Source organism: Neopelma chrysocephalum, unplaced genomic scaffold, assembly GCF_003984885.1.
Source record: "Neopelma chrysocephalum unplaced genomic scaffold, ASM398488v2 Primary Assembly neopelma1_96688, whole genome shotgun sequence".
NCBI classification, from domain to species: Eukaryota; Metazoa; Chordata; class Aves; order Passeriformes; family Pipridae; genus Neopelma; species Neopelma chrysocephalum.
This window is the reverse complement of record NW_020925333.1, coordinates 1245201-1266871: the sequence shown is the minus strand read 5'-3', so window position 1 is coordinate 1266871 and position 21671 is coordinate 1245201. Positions and strand designations below refer to the sequence as shown.

At 36.3% G+C, this 21671-nt stretch overlaps 1 protein-coding gene across 6 annotated transcripts in view; it reads left to right on the top strand.

Moving 5' to 3' along the window:
• NIPBL (NIPBL, cohesin loading factor) overlaps positions 1 to 21671 on the top strand; it is a 164104-nt gene that overhangs the window by 105029 nt on the left and 37404 nt on the right. For 5 of the 6 annotated variants that reach the window (XM_027709176.1, XM_027709177.1, XM_027709179.1 and 2 more), the window contains 5 exons: positions 1075 to 2613; positions 15659 to 15841; positions 20121 to 20318; positions 20503 to 20574; positions 20661 to 20750. In XM_027709176.1, the coding sequence (XP_027564977.1) occupies positions 1075 to 2613; positions 15659 to 15841; positions 20121 to 20318; positions 20503 to 20574; positions 20661 to 20750 (2082 nt within the window). The remainder of the gene's footprint in view (positions 1 to 1074; positions 2614 to 15658; positions 15842 to 20120; positions 20319 to 20502; positions 20575 to 20660; positions 20751 to 21671) is intronic. The other variant, XM_027709181.1, reaches the window with a different exon arrangement.

The following is a 21671-nucleotide window of genomic DNA, read 5'->3' as shown; positions in this document are numbered from 1 at the left end:
ACAGAGAAAGTAATTTTTTTGGACAAATTACATAGTGATAGTTGATAAATGAGAATATAAGCCTTTGTGCAGGTAGGGCTTTTAGTTTTCATAGCAGAAATTAATTTTAGTTTAGAGTTCCATGTTGGTTGAGTAGAGTATACTCTTTTGGGTACTTCCACGTGCTTCTCCTTTCTGTGAATTCTACCAAATTACAGCGTGTGTGGTTGGCTCACTTTATTTTTCTGTATTTTGCTCCTAATGGTTTTTTAGTGTAAACTGAAAGGCTTATTGCAGAGTCAGGCTTTTGACAGAAAATTATCACTGAACTTTTCATTTCGTCTATGAAAAGCATTATGATTGCAAAGAGAAAACACTCAACTTTTTAAGTGTATAGTGGCCCCCCACCTTATTTGTATGTGTTCAGGTGTAGACTCCAACCCTTGATGTACTGCTTTGCTTCAGAGAGAAGCGTGGAGTGGTGGAGTTACTTTATCAGTTTTGTTTGTTGTTTGTGTGATCCCTGGCTAAAATACGTGTGAAGTCCAACTGATGCACTGAACAAAGGAAGGAAGGCCTCTGTCTTAATCATTGCAGATCCTTGCTTAGTACATATATGATGAAGCAGGTTGAATCTGCAGAAGATAAATAGTAGTATTCCTGAAAAAGTAGTTGTAGAGGTGCATGTTAACTTTGTCTTTTCAAACTTTTGTTTCAGTGTAATTGAGTAGTTTGGGGTTTTTTTAAAATGTTTTGTTTTGTTTTGTTTGGGGTTTTTTTTGGTCTTTATGTATTGCAGCTGCTTTATTAGGTGGTTCTCTTAGGAATTACACAGGGTCTTTGATTTTATATGTTTTGAGGGTAGGTCTTTTGAATGATTAATTGGCATCTACAATGAATGATAGTCTGAATATATTAAAAAGTATTAGCTAGAGAAGTCCCATTCTTGCTTTCAAATTCAGTGGATTTTGGTGTGTGTGCATATACATACTGAGGAGGATTCATTGGTGGGAGTGGAGGGGAATGGACATTCTTGCTTGGACGTTTATCAGTCTTTACATGTAATTTGTGATTTTTTTCTCTTTTAACTTGCAGATAAGCCTCTGAAGAAGCGAAAACAAGAAAACAAACCGCCAGAGGCTGGAGGTGCTACTGGAGGAAATAGAGCATCTTCTCAGGAGACAGGTTCTGCAGGAAATGGGGCAAGGCCTGCCTTGATGGTTAGTATCGATCTACAACAAGCAGGAAGAGCAGACTCTCAGGCAACAGTAACTCAGGATTTGGACACCATCAAAAAACCTGAAGAAATTAAGCAGTATAATGATGGGTTTGTGTCTATTCCCCAAGAAGACCCTGTTGGAGTTCTTAAATTTAAACCTGAAAACCATCCAGAAATTTTTAGGAAAAAGTCAGATTTTGAAGGTCAAAAGACAGATGTCCAGCAAAATGAAAACAGACAAATGGAATTTCAGCAAAATGAGAGCAGACGGTTGGAAAGTAAACTCAACGAGAGCAAACAGTTAGAAGTGAAACATGAAAGCAAGCATGAAAGCAGACAAATGGAAGTGAAACAAAATGAGAACAGACAGACAGAATCAAAACAAAATGAGAGCAGACAAATGGAGATGAAACAAAATGAGGGAAAACAAAATAATGGCAAACAGGAGATTCGACAGAGGCCGGAGACACCAAAACAGAAGAGTGAAGGCAGACCTGAAACACCTAAACAGAAGAGTGAAGGGAGGCCTGAAACACCAAAACACAGACATGATAATAGGAGGGACTCCAGTAAACCATTGTCAGACAAGAAAATTGAAATATCTAGGCACAAACTAGATATGAAGTCTGATCCTTCAAGGCTAAAACCTGAAAGTAGATCTGATCCAACAAAACAAAGGCCTGATGGGCGTTCAGTTTCTGATACACCAAGGCGTGACCATGATAGCCTTAAACAAAGATCTGAGGACAGGGGGGACTCAGAGAAATACAGAGGAGATCCATCCAAGATTAGAAGGCCTGAATATTTGAGATCCTCAAACAAAAATGAACATGATTCTAAGCATGGTATTAAATCTGATGGTTCAAAACCTGAGAAATTTGAAAGGAAATATAGGCATGAGTCTGGTGAGTCAAGGGAAAGGTTTTCTTCTGGGGATCAGAAATCAAGACCTGACAGCCCTCGTATTAAACAAGAAGGTAAAGGAGATTCTAGTAAATCAAGACCTGATAAACCTGGTTTTAAGTCACCCAACAGCAAGGATGAACGAAGGACAGATGGTAATAAGAGTAAAGTAGATAGTAATAAAGCACATGGTGACAATAAAGCAGAGTTTCCCAGTTATTTGTTGGGGGGAAGATCCGGCGCATTAAAACATTTTGTCATTCCAAAAATCAAGCGTGATAAAGATGGCAATGTTACTCAGGAGTCAAGGAAAACTGAATTTAGAGGTGAACAGAAGGACAAAGTAGAGAAGATTGGGCTAGTTGAAGATCTAAATAAAGGAGCTAAACCTGTAGTTGTCCTTCAAAAGCTTTCTTTGGATGATGTGCAGAAATTTATTAAGGACAGAGAAGATAAATCAAGGGGCTCTTGTTTTAAACCTAACAAGAACAAGTCATCCAAATCTAATAAAGGTAAGAATTTTTTAATATTAATTGCATTATATCTTTTTCGCTTGTGTTCTTGTATATTTTCTACTTCTGTTGTTAGAAATTAAATGCAAACATTTCATAGTTAGTTTATATGCTTGCTTATGTGGTGATTTTGGGGAATAAAGTAAAACTAATCTAAGGACTTGTCATTATTGGAAGTCTTGCTACACATGTACCTGAAATGATTTATTTACTTCAGTGCAAGTTCCTAATGTGGCAACACTTAAATGATCTTAAGCTGTATTTCAGCTGCATTAGTTTAACCTGGTAATTTATCCAGTGAAATGTAACTGCTATATGTACAATTTTAACTGATTTAAGTGTGTCTGTATGAGGAACTGGCACTGCTCTAACTAAACAGTGGTGGGAAATACTGTGTATGCAAGCCCTAAGATTCTTTCATATTTTTGATTTGAAGTGAAATGGGTTTTTCCAAGGATGTTTTGACATGATGCCATAAGAACATAATTGCAAAGTCCCATCTGCCTCTTCTCTATAAATGCTATAAATACAAATTCACTGAGGAGTTTCTATACTTGAGAGCATTGAGAGTAAGCTTACATAAATATTCTGTCTGTAAGAGAATTCAGTCATCGTTGTCTCTGGGATCCACTATACTCAGAAAGAAGAAAGCCAAACAATTGGCTGACATTTTCAAATTAATAATATGGACAGGAAATAATTCAGAGTAGTTTGTAGGTTTGATATTTGGCTCATTGTCTCTTCTGCAGATTTAACACTTTTTAAAATAAGATTGCTTTTCTTCTTGCTGCTTTAATTTTGGCTTCTTTGGTTTCAGACTGCAGTAGATCACTTCACACTGTGAAATAAATGTTGCTAACTAGTCAGGTTTCCTTTTCTTAAATGTTTAACATTTTAAAAATTTAAATTTCTTATATAGTTATTTTTGTAGAGTTGTCGTATCTCAAAATAGACAAATCAAATACTAGATGAGAAATTTACAGCTGTATGCAGGATTACTTATGAATGCAGGTATATGATGAATTCAAGATTAAAACATTTTCTTACATAGCTGATCTGGTAAGAAATTACGTAGAAATCATCTTTGTGAATCTATATCTATTTCATGTGCACCTATACAAAGGTGTTGTCTGTATAATGCATTTATTGTGCTATGCCTGTGTTTTATCTACTAATCTGTTTATATTAACTCTTAAAGACTTAATAATAATTCATTACATGTATTGCTTATTTGTAAAATATTAGCCTCCTTGTTAGGGACTTCTCTTTATCTTGGAAATATCAATATTGTCCCTGTCCCTTTTTGTGGTTCAAAACAGGCAAAATTTTCATTTCTAGTAATAGGGATCAGGAGTTGGTCATAAAATTATGACATCTTTGTTGTCAGTTTAATCAGAAGATTCCAGATGAAACCTTTTTGTGTTCTTGATAGAGAATGCTAAAACCTTTCTGATGGAACTCAACTCTAGTCTCAGTAGGATAGATTTTGAATTCACACAATTCTATGTGCAGAAAATCAGTTGCTTTCTGAAATGTTTCTGAATTACTTTTTTTTTGTAGTCTGTATTAAATGTGGTTATATATGTAGAATGTTTTAGTAATGTGTAAAGGTTTTAATCACTTTTGGTGTCATTCTCGTAGCTATCACACATGACCAATGCATTAATTATGAAGTCAAGTTTATAACTTCTCTGCAATGTTTTTCTGCTTTTTTTTCCTTTCTGAAGTCATCTATTTCTTGCATAGTGTCAAATAACTTTGGACATATTTTCCAGGGGAAAAGTTGTTTGAATCTGATATGAGTCTTTTTGCTGTTGTATTCAGAATAAGGTTCTTACAATGATACTTCAAATAAGTTTCATGGGAAGGATAACATTGTAACTGTTTTTATCTTACAAATCACCTTTTGAGTGTTCAGCGGGCAGATTTTGGAGAAAGTGTCTTTGAACTTCAGATTTTTCATGTGTATATTCAGTTTTGTATTTTAACTTCCTGGTAACTCACTTTCTAGGATACGTTATGCTAAATAACCAGGTGAACTCCAGTCTTTGAAAAGGTACATAATTTATAAAGGTATCTCTTCATAAGCTAAAGTCTGTTTGTCAACAGCTGACTGATACAGAAATATTAATGCCATTGCCACAATGCCCTTACTTCAATTAAGAGAAATAGTGTTCGCAATTCTGGTCAGTGCCACTTTTAGTTATAAACTTTTTAATACACTAGAAACTGTAATTTTCATAAACCTTCTTTTAGTTCATCCTGTATTACTTACTAGATTGTAGCAATTCTTTTCTAGTGTTGCCTTTTAGCATCATTATTCCACTTCTCACATGCCTCTTATTCCATGTAGCTTAGTATATTTTACTTTATCTTATTTCATTTCCTTTGTGTTTCTTGTCCTTTCTTTTTTGCCTTCTCATCCATCCCTTCCCCAAGAAAATGTCTTCTCATGACTTTGTCATTGGTGTGATTTATCTGAAATCTAGTTTAAAATAGGATTGTTCAGCTAGTTCAAAACACCATTTAGATAGTCATTCTGTCTTAACGGACTAATTCTCCTTCATTATAAAACTCAGTAAAATTGACTTATTTTAAGCTACAATTAATTCTTTGCAAACTGAAAGTCTATACAACTTTTTGCATGCTTTCAGTAAATTTTAGATTTGAAAATCATACCTTTATTTGTACATGTGGATAAGCCTTTCATTGTACTTCAAAAAGACAAAGTAGTATTCTTACCAAATTTTATAGAGATGTTTGAAATTTTGTCAAGTTACGAATGGGAGGGTTAGCCGTAGTATGTGACTGTTAATATCGAATCAACCCAACAGTCCTTTTTGTCATTTAAAAGGAAGAAGTTACCTTTTTCTCTCTTTCTCTCCTGATTTTTGAGCTTTTTCTGAAAGATTCATGCTATACATCAGAGGAAAGTTACAGAATTTTTTTTCATAGTATTTTGTTAAGGGGTCTTATGGTGAAGTCTTTGTGGCCTGTTTTGTCCAGGTCAGAATGAACATTTTTTCATCTGATTTTAACATCTGTGAATGCCTTTTATCTTGGTTTTAATGCAAATGTGTGTTGTTGTGGGATCCATGAAACTTCTCCCTTCGAGTTTGTGCCTGCAATGAGGAGGTCATGTTTGCTATCCTTTCTTTTCAGAGCTTCAGCGAATACCTTCTCTGCTGCTTTTTAGAGCTATGCTGATCAGCTGTGTTGGGATGGGAGCTGGTAACAGTTTCACAGTTACTGCATTCTGAACAAGACAAATTTTCCTTTGTTAAAGTATGAAACACATATGAGTAATGAGAGAAACTGTAACTGTCTGTGTAAGGAGATGTCTGAGTAGGTTTTGTAATATGTTTGAAGGATTGTCTCTCCAAAAGAAGCACCTTTTGAGTCTTCCAATATCACCTAAAAGAGTTCGGCTTTTTAAGAAAAAAAAAAGAAATTCTGATCTGAATGCTGCTCCTCCATTGTGTAGATTGTTATGGGATTTCATTATCTGTACAACACAGAACTGAAAACGTAGGATTTTGTTGCTCACTGCAAGCCTTCCTAAATATACTATGTTCTCTGCTGCTGTTATCTGAAATTTGAGTGAAGATTTGCCATTTCTTCAAAGGTGCTCTTCATACATACTCTTTACAGAATCAGCTAAAAATTTTACTGATTAATCATCTTCATGTCGTTAAAACAATGCTTATGGATTTTTCCTGTGTTCTGTGCTTATGTGGTTTGTTGGTTTGTTTGTTTGGTTCTAATTCCAAGTAACTTTTTCAGAACCTATGGTAACTATAATTTATCATTTGTATAATATAATGGTCCATCTTTGAGTTCTAGCTGGAAATAGTCTCACTTGTGAAACAGAGCTATCAATTAGGTCATTATCTTCTAGTAGTAGCTGCAAGAAAGGGAATCTTTCAGGATAAAAAGCTGTATCCAGATTGTGTGGGCTTGTTTGAGTGAACTTGTGATGCCTCTCATGGATTTATAGTTAGCACAGCAGAACTATTTAAGAATATTTTATGGTACAGATGAAAACTGTGGGCAGAAAGGGAGTATCAGTTTTAAACATTGTTTAAATCCTTCATGTGTAGGATTTCTGTAAGGACAAAATTGGCTTATGGATGTTAACACATTGAATTTTAGGGTTCACTCAAATTCATTTCCAAAATAACGATTTCTTAATGCTGAAACAGAAACAGTGAAATCAGTGTGGCTGCAGGGAAGTAACTGGAGTAAAAACATGTTTCCATTGGGAAGGAGAAGACTGGAACTCAGTTTGTTTACCACAAGTTATGCTTTTGCAAAGATTAGAATTGTGAAAATACACAATTCCATGAATCTGAATTTCAAATCACTCTTTTGGAGTTCCTGGTAACAATTGTATTTGCATATGTCAAGAGTAATACCTGCTGACCATCTTGCATGTGCATGCACCACCATGTGGATCAAGCAGGCAATAACTTTCTCTGAAGTTCTACGGAAAATTATGCTATGTTTCAGAAGAAAAAATAATGTATTTCAACATCTGCAGCAGGATGTTTATAATGATTCTTCTCAGCTCAAATCTTTAAACCTTCTTCAAATTCAAATTTAATTGTAATTGTAGAGAAGCAACTATGACTTTCATAAGAATTCTACAATCTTCCTGGTTTTTGTCTTGTCTGAGATATTAGGGACTACCTCCTCTCGTCTTAACTAGACTAGAAGAGGAACTGACTGACCTGTGTGCCATTAGAAGTATTTCAAGATACGTTGGGTCTGCAAAGGATCCGTTTTAATATACTGTTTGTTCATTTAGCCCTGAATATTTGTTTTCCCTTTCTGGAATAAAAGGTTTGTGGTTTGAAAAGTATTCCAGGCATTGTTTAGTTATAAGCCAGTACTAAACTATATATAACTTATTTAGGAAGATCTAATTTCTCTAGCATACTTTGCACAAGAATGTTTTGTTCCTACTTTCAGGAAATTTTAAGGTATGGTGTGTCCATCCCATCCCAGAAAGTTGCTGGGATTTGTATGGGCATTGTACATACCCTCTGGAGCCTTCATTTTTGGTGCTAGTGTTTCAGAAGTGGATGTTGGATAAACTGGTATTGGTACACAGCAGGAATTCAGCTATTGCACACTGGAGCAATTTCTTGTGTTGATCTGTTACCAGTAATATAGATGACATTTTCAACACAGGGCTTTGCCTGGTGGCTACTTTCCTAATTTTTTCCTACTTTGGACTTTGCCACTAAGGCAAATAATTTGATTCTTACTCCTACAGTTATTATTAAGTTTTCTCTGGATAGTAAGAATGAACTTCAAATGTGTCACATTGGGTTCTTAGCAGCAATAATAAACCTGACCAAACCCACTAATTTCATTGTATTTTGATTCATCCGAAATGTGATTCCAGATGTTTGTAGATTTAGGAGTGCTTTGTGTGTTTGAGGTTTAGGAGTGCATTGTTTAATTAGTTCATTTTTGAAAAGTTACTTTGGCACACGTAAAGGATACACATTTATTGCCTAATTTGTCAGAACAATTTCTTGAAAGTCTGAAACTGCCTTTGGTTTATGGATGTGGATACTTATTTGAGTTCCTCTTGCTTCTAGGAATTGCTAAAGCTGTTTTGCATAAATAATTTTTGCAACAGTGCATTGCAATATGTAAAAATGTGGGCCAGCAATTTATCTGATGTCAATTACAATATCCAACACAGGCCTGTTCATGTGTCTAAGGATCTAAATGTGCTTGTTAATCTTGGCTTATGCGCAGGGATATGTGCTTGAAATTTTTGGTTTGAATTTTCTTCTGAACAAAGGGTAAATTTGACCAAAAACAAATAGAGGAGAACCTAGCCTTTGCTTCTAGTAAATTAACTTTTCTGTTGCTCTATGGCAGCTGTTTTAGGTGACTCTTCGTGTAAGAAAACTTAACCTGTTTACTTGAAATTTGGAGTTTAGTTTTGTTCCATGGGAACATTACCAACAAACAGAAAAGAAGAGGGTGAAATGGTTTTTGTTCTTCAAATTAGTGAACTGTTGTTTGCGTTGAATAACTTTTCCTTACATAGTTTCATTACCACTTCTGTAGTACTGTTTCATTAACTTCTGAGGAATTTTGCTGTTAGTATTTTACAGTTAAAGCTAAGACATCAGCAATCTTTTGTTGTTGTTGCTTATGTAATTCAGTTACCTTCAAGAAACAAAACAAATAGCTTCATGTGATATTTTCAATGATAGGGGCTTAGACTGTTTCTATGATATTGTGAGGACAAAACAGGTCTTCTTGATGTGCCTATAACTCACAGATGAGATGTAAATAATTGGATTTGCTTGCTTATCCCCTGCAAAGGTCTTGGTTTTATTATATTCCTTATATGGAATTTTTTCTTTTATGAGAAGGAAAAATCTGAGGAGCAACCTGATTGTATTTAATTGAGGTCTCTTTTCTTAGGCTCAGTTTTCTTTTGGCTCAGTTTTTAAATTGATTTGAATACATGGCTGGGAAAATACTTCAGTGGTGGTGGTGAGGGCATCTGTCTCCCACCCCTTTTCTGGCATGAGTGTATGTGAGGGGAGCTCAGGAGTTATCCCTTCATGGATGTAGTCAAAAAGTGAGGGTAAGGCACTGAATAGGGGTTATATCCTGTTTGTAGGGTACAGCTGTATACCATTCCTTAAGGTATGCAGTGAAGGGCAGAAGAAAAAGGAAAGCCACTGGAGTAAATGTACTACTCAGTTTATTTTCACCAGTACTCATTTGATAATGTGTTTTTCAGCTGATGACATGGTACTAAGATAAAAGAGGAACTTTTGTTTTATGAGCAGATGTACTTTCCTCATAATGTAAATTCCCCTGAGAAAATGATTGAGATTTCCCTGTGTTTCCTCTTCTGTTCTTGAAACTGTTCAGGGAACAAAATTATTTGGGGGAGTGTGAAGCTGATGGGCAGGGGACTCTGATCACCAAGGACTCAATGTGCCATATAAAGAACATACTGGAGCATTTGAAAAGAGAACCTGGTGGAAAGGATATCATTAAATTTGCACCCTTGAGAAAGAACCAAAAATTTTCAGCTTTAACCAGCAAGTTATTTTTCAGTCATGTGACCGTTTGCATTTCAGTGCCTGACTGCTGTACTGTAACAGTACTTTGCTATTTTGGAAAAGTGTTTATTTTCCAAACAGCTTTATAGCATAGGCAAGTACTTCCATTTCGCCTTTTTTCTTTCAATTCCTTATCTAAAATACAACCTTATCTGCATGAGTATTTGCAGTAGATTTAAACTGTGAGTCTGTGCTGTTGTAGTTACTATGACATGTCTATTCAACAAGAAGGCAGCCCTCTTATTATGGAGTAAGAATGTGTTTTATTTCATGTAGCCCAGACTTTGAAGGTTGTTTAAGCTAATCCAGAAAGAAACTGCTTTCCTTCCGTAGTATATGCCTGACATAGGAGAAAAGTTAGACTGTAAGCATTTATTACCTAAGGGAGGAATATCTTTTATCAAATGCTCAGAGAGGATGTTTAAGGAAGGTGAGCTTGACCTCTGTGGAATTAGAGCAAGACTGGATATACTAGTCATCAGCAAAATAAGAAAAGTTCTGTAGCAGGTAATGTCTTCTGTGACTTAAAAGGAGCAAGAAAAGGGCAAAATTGAGCTGAGTAGTTAGGGTTTTATTTTCATGCCCAATTGAAGATGTGTGCCAGTTCATTAGTGCAGAAGTTCAAGAATATGAGTAGTTAAACTTCAGTTTCTAAACGCTGAGTAACATGAAGTAAATATTCATATCCTTACCCCAAACAGGTGGCACTGTTCCTCTCCTAGACCGTTGTGTGTTTTTATATAATGTCTTCACAGCAGGAAAAAGTTGCATTTTAAAATGCAAAATATATATATAGAGAGAGATTACAGATATGAAATTGCATTAAATGCAGTTTTGCTGATTACAAACTATTAGCCCACAGAAATGGGAACTATAATATTTATGTTTCCACTGTATTAACTGTCTCTTAGCAATCCAGAGTTTAGAACTCTATATGTATTTGAATCTTGATTGCTCATTAGTTCATAGGAAATATTACCAAGACCTACACTCCACTATTTTTCATAGTTTGGAAAGCAAAGATAAATCATTACTGAGAAAATAACAGAGTTTATTGGTGTTGGTTTTGATTTCATGACAGGAACAGCCTCTCTGACCTAAGCATTAGCAAGCATCATCCCCTTTTCCATAGCTGCTTGTTGCAAGTTGTTATATCAAGAAGGTGAAACTAATATGAACTCACTGATTGTTGTTTCAAAAAATAATTGTGCTGTCCATATTGAATGGGTTCAGTAAAATAAACGATGTTACCTTTTTTAGATGTTTAACATCTCTTGAAGGATGATCTGCCTGCATCAGGAAGAGCTATTTAACTTGCAAATTCAAGGCAAAGTGATCCCTCTAAGTGTTAGATATGCATAAATATTAGCTAAAGTTAAAGCTACTCTACAAACATGAAGCTACAAAAAACAATACTGAGCTTTGAATCAGATCTGTGCTTTTCCATTCATTTTTTAAGCCTTTTGTGGAGAAGGGGAATACTACATCCTCTAGATATTTTTAGAAGTCTTTCTACTACACAAGCAAAATACTTTGAAAGGCTTCACAGACTGTGATAGAATATGGGAGAAGGCTTACAGACTAATTCCTTTTTAGCTGAGATTCTCTGGCTGATCTTTAACTGTATTATATTTTGTAAAGAACTACTTGGTAAGAAAACATATTATCTTAGGGATCAGTGGACATTCAGTAGAAGATGAAGATTCTTGAATTGTCTTGCCAACGACACTAAATTGGGAGGAGCTGTTGACTCCTTCAAGAGCAGAGATGCCCTGCAGAGAGACCTCAACAAATTAGAGATGGGCAATTACCAACCATATGAAGTTTAACAAGGGCAAGTGTCAGATTCTGCTCCTGGGATGGAGCAACCCTGGTTGTGTGTATAGATTAGGGAATGAGAGGCTGGAAAGCAGTGCTGGGAAAGGGACCTGGGGGTCCTGGTTGATGGCAAGTTGAATATGAGTCAGCAGTGCCCTGGCAACCAGGAGGGCCAACCGTGTCCTGGGGGGCATCAGGCAAAGCATCACCAGCCAGTTGAGGGAGGGGATTGTCCCGCTCTGCTCTGCACTGGGGTGGCCTCACCTTGAGTCCTGTGTGCAGTTTTGGGCACTACAATATAAAAAAGACATTAAACTCTTAGAGAGGATCTAAAGGAGGACAGTAAGGATGGTGAAGGATCTGGAGGGGAAGCCATATGAGGAGTACCTGAGGTCACTTAATCTGTTCAACCTGGAGAAGAGGATACTGAGGGGAGACCTCATTGCAGTCTACAATTTCCTTGTGAGAGGAAGAGGAGGGGCAGGCATTGATCCCTTCTCTGTGGTGACCAGTGACAGAGCCCAGGGGAATGGCCTGAAGTTGTGTCAGGGGAGGTTTAAGTTGGATATCAGGAAAAGGTTCTTTGCCCAGAGGGTAGTTGGGCACTGCAACAGGCTCCCCAGAGAAGTGGTCACAGCACCAAGGCTGACAGGGTCCAAGAAGCTTTCGGTCAATGCCCGGTCAAGGCACATGGTGGGATTGTTGAGGCATCCTGTGCAGGGCCAGGAGTTAGGCTCAATGATCCTTGTTGTTCCCTTCCAACTCACCACATTCTATGACTCTGTGATTCTCTGAATATCTTCTCTAAGAAACTTTTTGATAATGGCAATCAAGCAAAACCAAGAACTTCTTGTTCTCCAGCAAGCAGCGTGTATGTAAATTGCGGACAGCATAGCATATATTTGGAGCAGCAGTGTAGAAGTGGCTGTTCACATATGCAGTTCTTTTAGATGAATTGGTTCTTACAGCCATTCTGTGACTTCCCTTTAGTTTCAGTAATGTGGAGTTTGTTAGCATGCTCTTCTTTACAGTGAGACAAAGATTTTGTTATGATGGTAATTTTCTTCTCTGGTTTTCTTGGTGGTTTTAATGGTGGCAGCAGCTTTGATATTATACTCATGCTATAGCGCATTTCAGGCACATTGTGTACACTGATCACACTGAGCACAGAAAATGGAGTTATTCCAATGGTGAAATTCCATTGGTGAAACTTATGGAGTAACCTTTTAGTAAAGTTACTCCCTCCTTTGCTATTTAATGCAAGATTTAGCCAGATGTTACTGATTAAAGTGAAAAAATGCATAGGTACTAGGTCTTAGCAAACTTAGCAAAGAAAGTGGAAAATTGAAAGTGATCATACATGGTTTTGTAGATTTCAAAGAGGCTTGTGTTGCATATTCTTTTAATTGTTTTAGAAAAGTATTTCATAAACTGAAGAGGAATTAGCATGGATTTTATAACCTAATGCTTGTTGCCATGTAACTGGATGCTTACAGTGAACTGGATTCTCTTAAAGATTTCTTTACTACCCTGAACAAATAAACAGTACCTTCATTACAACATAAGGAGGTGTTAAAGAAGGAATTTAGTAAGATGTTTCCAGTGACTTTTGGGTTGCGCTGACTCAAGGTAACATAAAATAATAGATTAAAATAAGTATTAATAAGCTCATGACTTGTCCCAAAGTATAGAATATTCCTGAATTTCTTCAGAAAGGATGAGAAATCCTTTTCCATGTATATCAGAATTGTACATACATGTGCAGTCGTGCTTAACTCCTTTGTACTGCATGAGTAAAACTCTCTAGATTTGGTTATTTACAATCCTCAGCAGCTAAGGAAACTGGGCATGTGATACACTTACTCCAGGGAACATTGTGACAGAAACAAAAACTTTAATGATAGCTTATAGAGAACCTTATAATAATTCTATTTGGTCTCTTTTCTGCTGTTCCCTACTTAAATAAAGTAAGCTTTACTTATTTCCTAACAAAAGAAAAATGGGTAAGCTTATACTGTCATCTGAAATATCTGTAACACGAGAGAGTGCAATTCAAGCATTGGTTGAATTTAGCTCTGGAGAACATAAAAACTTGGAACTTCTGAGATGGAAATAAAATTATGTTTACAAATACCTAATGTGTAATGGATACTGCGATAATTTATTTATATTTAAGGGTTGAATAGAAAACAAAGAATCAGTAAGGAAAGAAAGCAAGAACAAGTATTCCTAGGAGGCAGGAGAGTAGCCTGTGAGTTTTGTTTGCAGTTTGAGGATTTAATGAAACTTTTGCTCCTTTACTTGTAGCTGTCTTTTGCAATGTTTTTGCTTGGCCAGATTTACTGTAGACTGTGTGCTATGTGTGTAGTCCTGCTGATTTCAATTAAATTACCAATGACATAAAATTGAATATACATATTAGAGAACCAGGATCTAGGGCCCTTTATCAAATTTCACCTGTGGAAATTGTCTTAAAACTTGTACATGTGAAGCTCTTCAGGCACTGTGCAGACATTCAAAGTGTGGGGACACCTCTGCTCAGGAGCACAGCTGTGTAGCATCCAGATTAGATGTGGCTGTCATCCTGTCAGCTGCTGGTACACACAGAGGAGATGATCTGCCCATGCTGGCATACTTCTGCCTGTCTGAAGTCAAGTGCCCAGCCCACAGAGGTTAACATGTCACAGAGGCACGATCAACCACACCATGAAATGTTTTCTAGTAATTTTGAAAGCAATATTGAGAATTTAGGTAACTTTGGCACATGATGATTTTATAAGGATAACCACTTAACACAAATAGATACGTGACCACAGCATGAAGGAAGCAGGGACAACTTTTACTATCATTTTATTTTGTATATGTTTCCCTACCTCACTTCAAACCCCCCAGTATTTGAAGTTAAATTGTTTTTTTTAAATGCACTTAAATGAGATGACTTGCTGAATATATTTGACAATTATGTAAAATTATTCTCTAATCATTGATTTTGTTGCTTCTAGGCAGTTTTTATGGTTGTAGATATACGTGAAAATAGTAATATATGAAACTTCTTTAAAAATTTTAATGCTGGAATCTCATATTAAAGCTCTTATAATTCCAATTAAAGATGTTTAAAGAGAGAAAGAAAAATACAAAGACCATTCTTGCATTAGAACTTAGGATATTAGTGTAAAAATGGAATAAATTTTATAAAGTTAGGGTAGTAATGTAGTGAATGCAATTAAAAAGTGTATTATCATCCAGAAGGTGTTTTTCTGGGAGGAGTATGTATGTGTAGCAATTGGCAGGTGATTCCCTTTCTAAAAAAAATTAGAATGCCTTGGGATGGAAAGAGAGGCGCCCATAGCTTATGTTTGTTCTGTTGCTGGAAAAAGATCAACAGTTTAGTCTGATAGCCTTCAAATCTGTGCAGTAGATTCTTTGATGAATATAGATAAGACATGAAATAAACAAATCCCCAAGAAATACCTTTGAATCAATTTGGTTTCCTTGTGCCAGTTGAAAGAATTTTGACTGCAAATCTCCTTCACTCAGACTGTGTATGGGTCTAATCTTAGTTTCAAAATGTGATGAGAATGTTGTGATATTGTCTACCTGTTTACCACCGTGGAAAAGAAACCTGATGTGTGGTTCAGCTAGCTGCTTATCTGTATTAAATAAAAAAAATTCAGCTTTGTTTTATGACAAAATCAGCCTAAAATTTGTGTTGCATCATAAAACTACCAGTAGGAGGTAAGAAAAAATCTGAGGCAGAGGTGGAGTTGTCAATGATTTGGCCTATATTTAAGGGTAAGACCCCACAGGTTTTGCCAGATTGTCCTTCCTTACTGGAAAAGGGAATATTACTGTCGTTTTACAAAGGTAATTCAGCAGTTTGAATTTGTTTTATATACCTGACAATATTTTTTTAAAGGAAATGTGTATGCAATTTATTGTGTTAATTTCTAACTGTAGTGTAAACAGAAAGTGCAACTTTAAAAAAGGTCTGTCAAATACATCCAGGTACTGTGATATTGTTAGTGGATATCCTGTAAGTGGTTCCTGAGAAGGGACTGTAGTGTTGGGCCCTCTTTTTTGTCTTCAAGTTCACATTTGCTCTTCTTATTCTCCACTAATAGGTAGCATAGATCAGTCAGTGTTAAAGGAGTTGCCTCCTGAGCTCCTGGCAGAAATTGAATCCACCATGCCACTTTGTGAACGCGTGAAAATGAACAAGCGCAAACGTAGCACAGTTAATGAGAAACCAAAATATGCTGAAATCAGTTCTGATGAAGACAATGACAGTGAAGAAGCTTTTGAATGTAAGTAGTACATCATTCTGTTCCTTAAGCTAAAGAAAACTAATATTTTGTTTTTACAAAAAGATACACATTTTCTTTTAAGTTGGCTTGTCCTAAAACATATGAAAACAAGTTTGCTGTCCTGACAACTATTTGGCCAAGAACACTTGTTTTTCTTTTTAAAGAAAAGTTACTTGATTTCTATTTGCCACTCAAGATGAAAAACAGTTAGATGTTAAATTTATTTTCCTGATTACTTTATTGGAAGCTGCTACCTAGGTATTTTTTTTTGCTTTCAGTTTTAGCATGAAATGTTTTTAACTAATCAAATTAAGGAACATATCCTCTAAAGAAGCACAGAAAACTTACATACAAATGTATGCAAAGAAAAATGTCATTAAATAAATTTTTAAATTATTCTTAGTTTTATTGATACAAAATGTGAAGGATCCTGTCTTGAATTTTTCTGATAGACTGATGGATTGAGACTATTACTGCACAGAAGTTTCTTTAAATATTTCTTCTAGTATTTCTCTGTCATATTACTTGAAAAACTGGAATTGTTTTTGATGGATTCTCAAAATACCATTTGCTAATGATACTATTCTTGAATTAACTGTTTTCAAAGGAAGAGAGGAAGCTTCTAGTTAGAATTTTGCTGTGCAATCACGTAAAGTTCCTAAGTCAAAAAAATTGTTATTTGCCTGTAAGTTAGGAAGGCAATTCCTACTTGTTAATAAGAGTACAGTTAGTTTATCTCTGTGGTCATATGCTTAGCCAGCACTGAAAATAAACTGTTGCAACAGAGGGAATCAGTTCATTCTGAGTTAATATCTTAGCTGTGTAACGGTGCAGGGCTATGGGAGAAGTGCCTGTGGCTGTTCACCTGCAAAGGAATCTTATGTATAATGATTTTTTCCCAAGTTTAGATGCTTTGCACCTCTGTTTATATAAACATCTTAGTGAACTTTTGTAAGTTCATGCTGTTTTCGGTTTTAGTATTTCTTAAGGTCCAAAAGAGAAAGATTTGTTTCTTCCGCTTTTTAATACATTTCAAGTTCTCATCCAACAGATAGACAATGCATGTCTATATACACATACATGTCAAAATTATAATACTCATACATCTGATCTTTATTAAAGAAGCAGAAAAGAATGTACTTTTGTTGATTTGTTTTCCCTTTTAATTATAACTGAGTAATGATGCTTTGTCTGTGAGCGTGACATCTTGAGGTAAATTGTGACCAGTTAGGATTATGGCAAGGGATTGATGATGATTTGCTTCATTCAGGATTCTGTATTCTCTGTTTACCGTTTCATATCACCTGTTTATGATGTAATAATCTGGAACAGTGAATTTAAATAAATGAATTAATTAAGGAAAATTATTTAAGTTGGTTGGGAATGGAGAGAATTGTCAAGAATTTCAGATACCTTAATCTACATAGTAGCCATAGTGGCTTTTGAAATTCTTAAATATAAAGTAAAACAAGTTAAGGAAAACTTCACAATAATTATATGCTTTAAGGGATTCTAGTTTCATTATATCCACTCAGGAGATCTGGCCATCATTTTAAACAATTTAGTGAGTACATCTGTCTTTAAAATAAATTACAATGTTTCTCAGAGAAAACTCTAGAGCTGAATTAAATTTCAAACAAGACAAAGTGATCAAGAGAATGAAAGATTTGTGACAAGTACACTGGATAGGTTTGTATTGTTACAAATACATGTTTCTGAATTATTCTGATTGCCTAAAACTGAACTTATGGGAGCATTTGGAAGGAAATTATGTGTTTGTATTCCAAATAGTATTTATTTATGTATAAAATCAATAATAACTCTTGAACTGTTATTAAAACTTACATTTGTAGTGAATTTTAGCGACTTCAGAATAAATTTTGTAGAGCAGTGATTGTGAATGGCTGTTCCATGTTCATATTATTTGTCTTGTAGAGCCAGCAGAATTGTAGCACATTCTGTTTTCCCATGCAACATCTGTAAACTGGTCAATCTAAAATTCTGCCAGAAAACAATATTGGAAGTTGCTTTTCTCATGGAGATGTAGCTGGGGTCAAAATTCATCCCACAGAGCTTCAAGTGTTAAGATGATTTGTAAACTGTAGAGACAGATATCTACCTCCACATGGGGTACCTCTCATGGGGTAAAGAAATCAGTTGTGTAAAACCTTTTCCCATAAACTCTTACTTTCTTCTCCAGTACATTTACTCAAGGTATCACAGAATGGTTTGGGTTGGAAGTGGCCTTAAAGGTCATCTAATCCCAACCCCCCTGCCATGGGCAGGGAAGCCACACTAGATCAGGTTGCTCAAGGCTCTGTCCAGCCTTGAACGCTTCCAGTGATGGGGCATCTACAGCTTCTCTGAGCAACCTGTTCCAGTGCCTTCACCACCCTCACACTAAAGAATTTCTTCCTGACATCTAATCTTAACTTACTCTCTTGAAGTTTAAACTTTTTACCCCTTCTTCTATCACTTCATGTCCTTGTAAGAGTCCCTCTCCAGCTTTCCTGTAGACTCCCTTTAGGTACTGGAAGGTAAAGTCTCCCCAGAACCTTTTCTTCTCCAGGCTGAAGAACCCCAACTCTCAACCAGTCTTCACAGCAGAGGTGCTTCAGCCCCCTGACCATCTTTGTGGCCTCTTCTGGACCAGCTCCAACAGATCCATGTCCTCCTTATGTTAGGAGCCCTAGAGTGATGCAGTGGGGTCTCACGAGAGCTGAGTAGAGGGGCAGGATCGTCTCCTTTGAACTGCTGGCCACTGGTTTGGATGCAGCCCAGGATGCAGTTGGCTTTTTGTGGTGTAAATGCACTTTGTTAGCTTATGTCCAGCTTTTCATCCACCAGCACCCCTAAGTCCTTCTCCTCAGGGCTGCCATCAATCCATTTTCCACCGAGCTTGTGTTTGTGCTTAGGATTGCCCTGACTGATATTCAGAACCTTGCCCTTGGCCTTGTTGAACTTCACAAGGATCGCACAGCCCCACCTCTGAAACCTGTCCAGGTCCCTCTGGATGGCATCCCTTCCCTCCAGTGTGTTGACCACACCACACAGCTTGGTGTCACCAGCAAACTTGCTGAAGGTGCCCTTGATCCCACTGTCCATGTCACCAACAAAGATGTTAAACAGTGCTGGACCCAGTACTGACCCCTGAGGACAGCACTTCTCACTGGTCTGCACTTGGATGCTGAGCCATTTACCGCAACTCTTGGAGTGTGACCATCCAGCCAGTTTCCTACCCACTGAGTGGTCCAAGATGGCCCTATATTTCTTTTGTCACAGCTAACTTTCTCAACCATTTCAGACAGTGTTAGTAGCTCCAGCATCAAGGAGATGACTCTACTTCTCCAGAAGCAAGTCTGATCCAGAAGCAGCACAGCTCTAAGTTTTAACTGAGTTATTACCCTAAATTACTTGGATCCCTCTGTGCAAGAGTTTTGTATTACATATTTTGAATTGGGAGTACTCTAGGGTCCATTGCAGAGCAGATTTATTGTCTCAGGGTTTTTTTTTTAATTATTTCCACTGAATATCTGTATAGAATATTTATCCCAGCTTCTTCAACATTCACTTTTGCAGGGTTTTTTGGTCCTTCCTGAAAAGCAGTTACAATAACCTTCTGTGGTGCTGATTTGCTCTTTGGCCCAGAATTGTGACTCCAGCTTTCTCCTTGACGTGAATTTCTTGCAATATATACCGAGACAAAATCTTAGATGTTTGGCAAAACAGAATATCTTAAAGAAAATACATTGCAAAGTCTTATAGGTACTTGGTGTGTCAGATGGGCAAAGCAATCACTGAATTGGAACACAAACATCCAGAAAGAGTCACAGTTTAGATAACTTAAGAAATTATCTCAATGTTCTCTCATGAAAGGATGAAACTTACTTGGATTTGTTCCACTTCTCTTACTTTGGTTAAAAGGACAAAAGCCCTGTAAATTTTATTTTATTTTATGTTTTCAGGTATCTTTGCCAGTTTCATGGGGAAAAAAGAGTTAGAATAATCCAAAGCAGAATTATATATGGTAGTTTTAGAGTGTTTGCTTGATTTACTGAGCAACTATACAAGAGTGTTTTAACTTGCAAATCACAGAATCACTTAGGTTGGAAAAGACCTTTAAGACCATGAAGTCCAACACTACAACTAATGCTGCCACGTCCACCATTAAACCATGTCCCTAAGCAACACATCTATGCATCTAATAAATGTTTAAGAATGTTCAATTTTGAGCTATTAAAAGTTCTGTTCTTAAAATGAAAATGCATTTAATTTCTAGCTTCTCGTAAAAGACACAAAAAGGATAGAGATGAAGCTTGGGAGTATGAAGAACATGACAGAAGAAGTTCTGGTGACCATAGGAGAAGCGGTCACTATCATGAAGGAAGGAGGATTTCTGGTAGTGGCCGTTACCGTAATCGCAGTCCCGATGACTCTGATATGGATGATTATTCTTCTCCCCCTAGCCTCAGTGAGGGTAACTGATCACTTTAAAAATTTAATTTTATTCCATAATACTAGTGCCTTTTTGATGGATATGTTAAACATTTTAAAATAAACCTAATTAGATGCCATGTTGAATGCAATTGTAAGAAATGTAAAGAATCCTTTATTTAATTTTTTGAGAAAGTGTTTACCTCACTCTTTATTCTTTTAATTAGTGGCTAGAAAAATGAAGAAAAAAGAAAAACAAAAGAAGAGGAAAGCTTATGAACCTAAACTTACACCTGAAGGTAATTTTAGAAGATTTATTTCCCACAGTTTGTATTTTCTGTTTTGTATTTGAAATAATTATTTATGAATTTCTTTTTTTCACCAGAAATGATGGATTCCTCAACATTCAAAAGGTTTACTGCTTCAATAGAGAATATTTTGGAAAATCTGGAAGACATGGATTTTACAGCTTTTGGTAATATGTCAGCAATTTTCAAAATGCTTTCTCGAATTAGGAACGCAAGAAGCATAAAAAAATTGTATCTAAGTACTCGAGTCTACTTCTTGGTGATTTAATTACATGCAATACTTGTTAGGGCACAATGGATTTATATGGCTTCCCCCTTGAGTGGTGGCCTTTACCTTTCCAATTTCAACGGTCTTTGACCCAACAGATTCTGATTCAATTCAGGCAGCAGAATCCTGATGCATTTATAGCTGAGACATGGAATCACCGTGTGTTCCTTATCAATTTCAGTGGAAAAAAAGCCCACTTTGCATAAATGTCTGAGGAAGTAGTCCATGTTAACCAGGGTGACTTTCTATTGAAATAGATAATGGAGTTTTCATTAATTTTTTTTCTGCTATCTTTGTCACAGGATTAGAACAAGGGGAGGGACGTAGTAAACAAAACACTATAGTTTTTAAAGCCATAGTGTATGCAACCTTGGATTTAAAAGTGAAGTCATTGGATGTTTCTGTGTCTGGTAACCTGATTCTTTTCTAGGGTTAAATACAATTGGGAGAGAGTGTATCTCAAGGTGCTTAATTTCACATGGTTTTTATCTGTCCCTCTTGCCCAGATTTGAACTTCAGAGCTACAATAGTTTTATATTTGTTTTACTGAATTGAAAGTGGTGGCACAAGAGCTGCAATAAATGGTTTTTGCTATATTAAAAACTTTTCGTGCCTCATGTTAGGCTCTTAAAGGATGTTTCAGAACCAGTCATATTTAATGAGTAGTCATTGTTTCAACACAACCAGAAGTTGTCTTTATCAGTCTTCGTTAGATGCTGACTATTTGGAACCGTTAGATACTGCCTATGTGGACAATTAGTTCTTTTTCTTCAGCTGGCTTTTTCATACTGGTTGTAAAATACTGTTTTCCTTGAAGTTT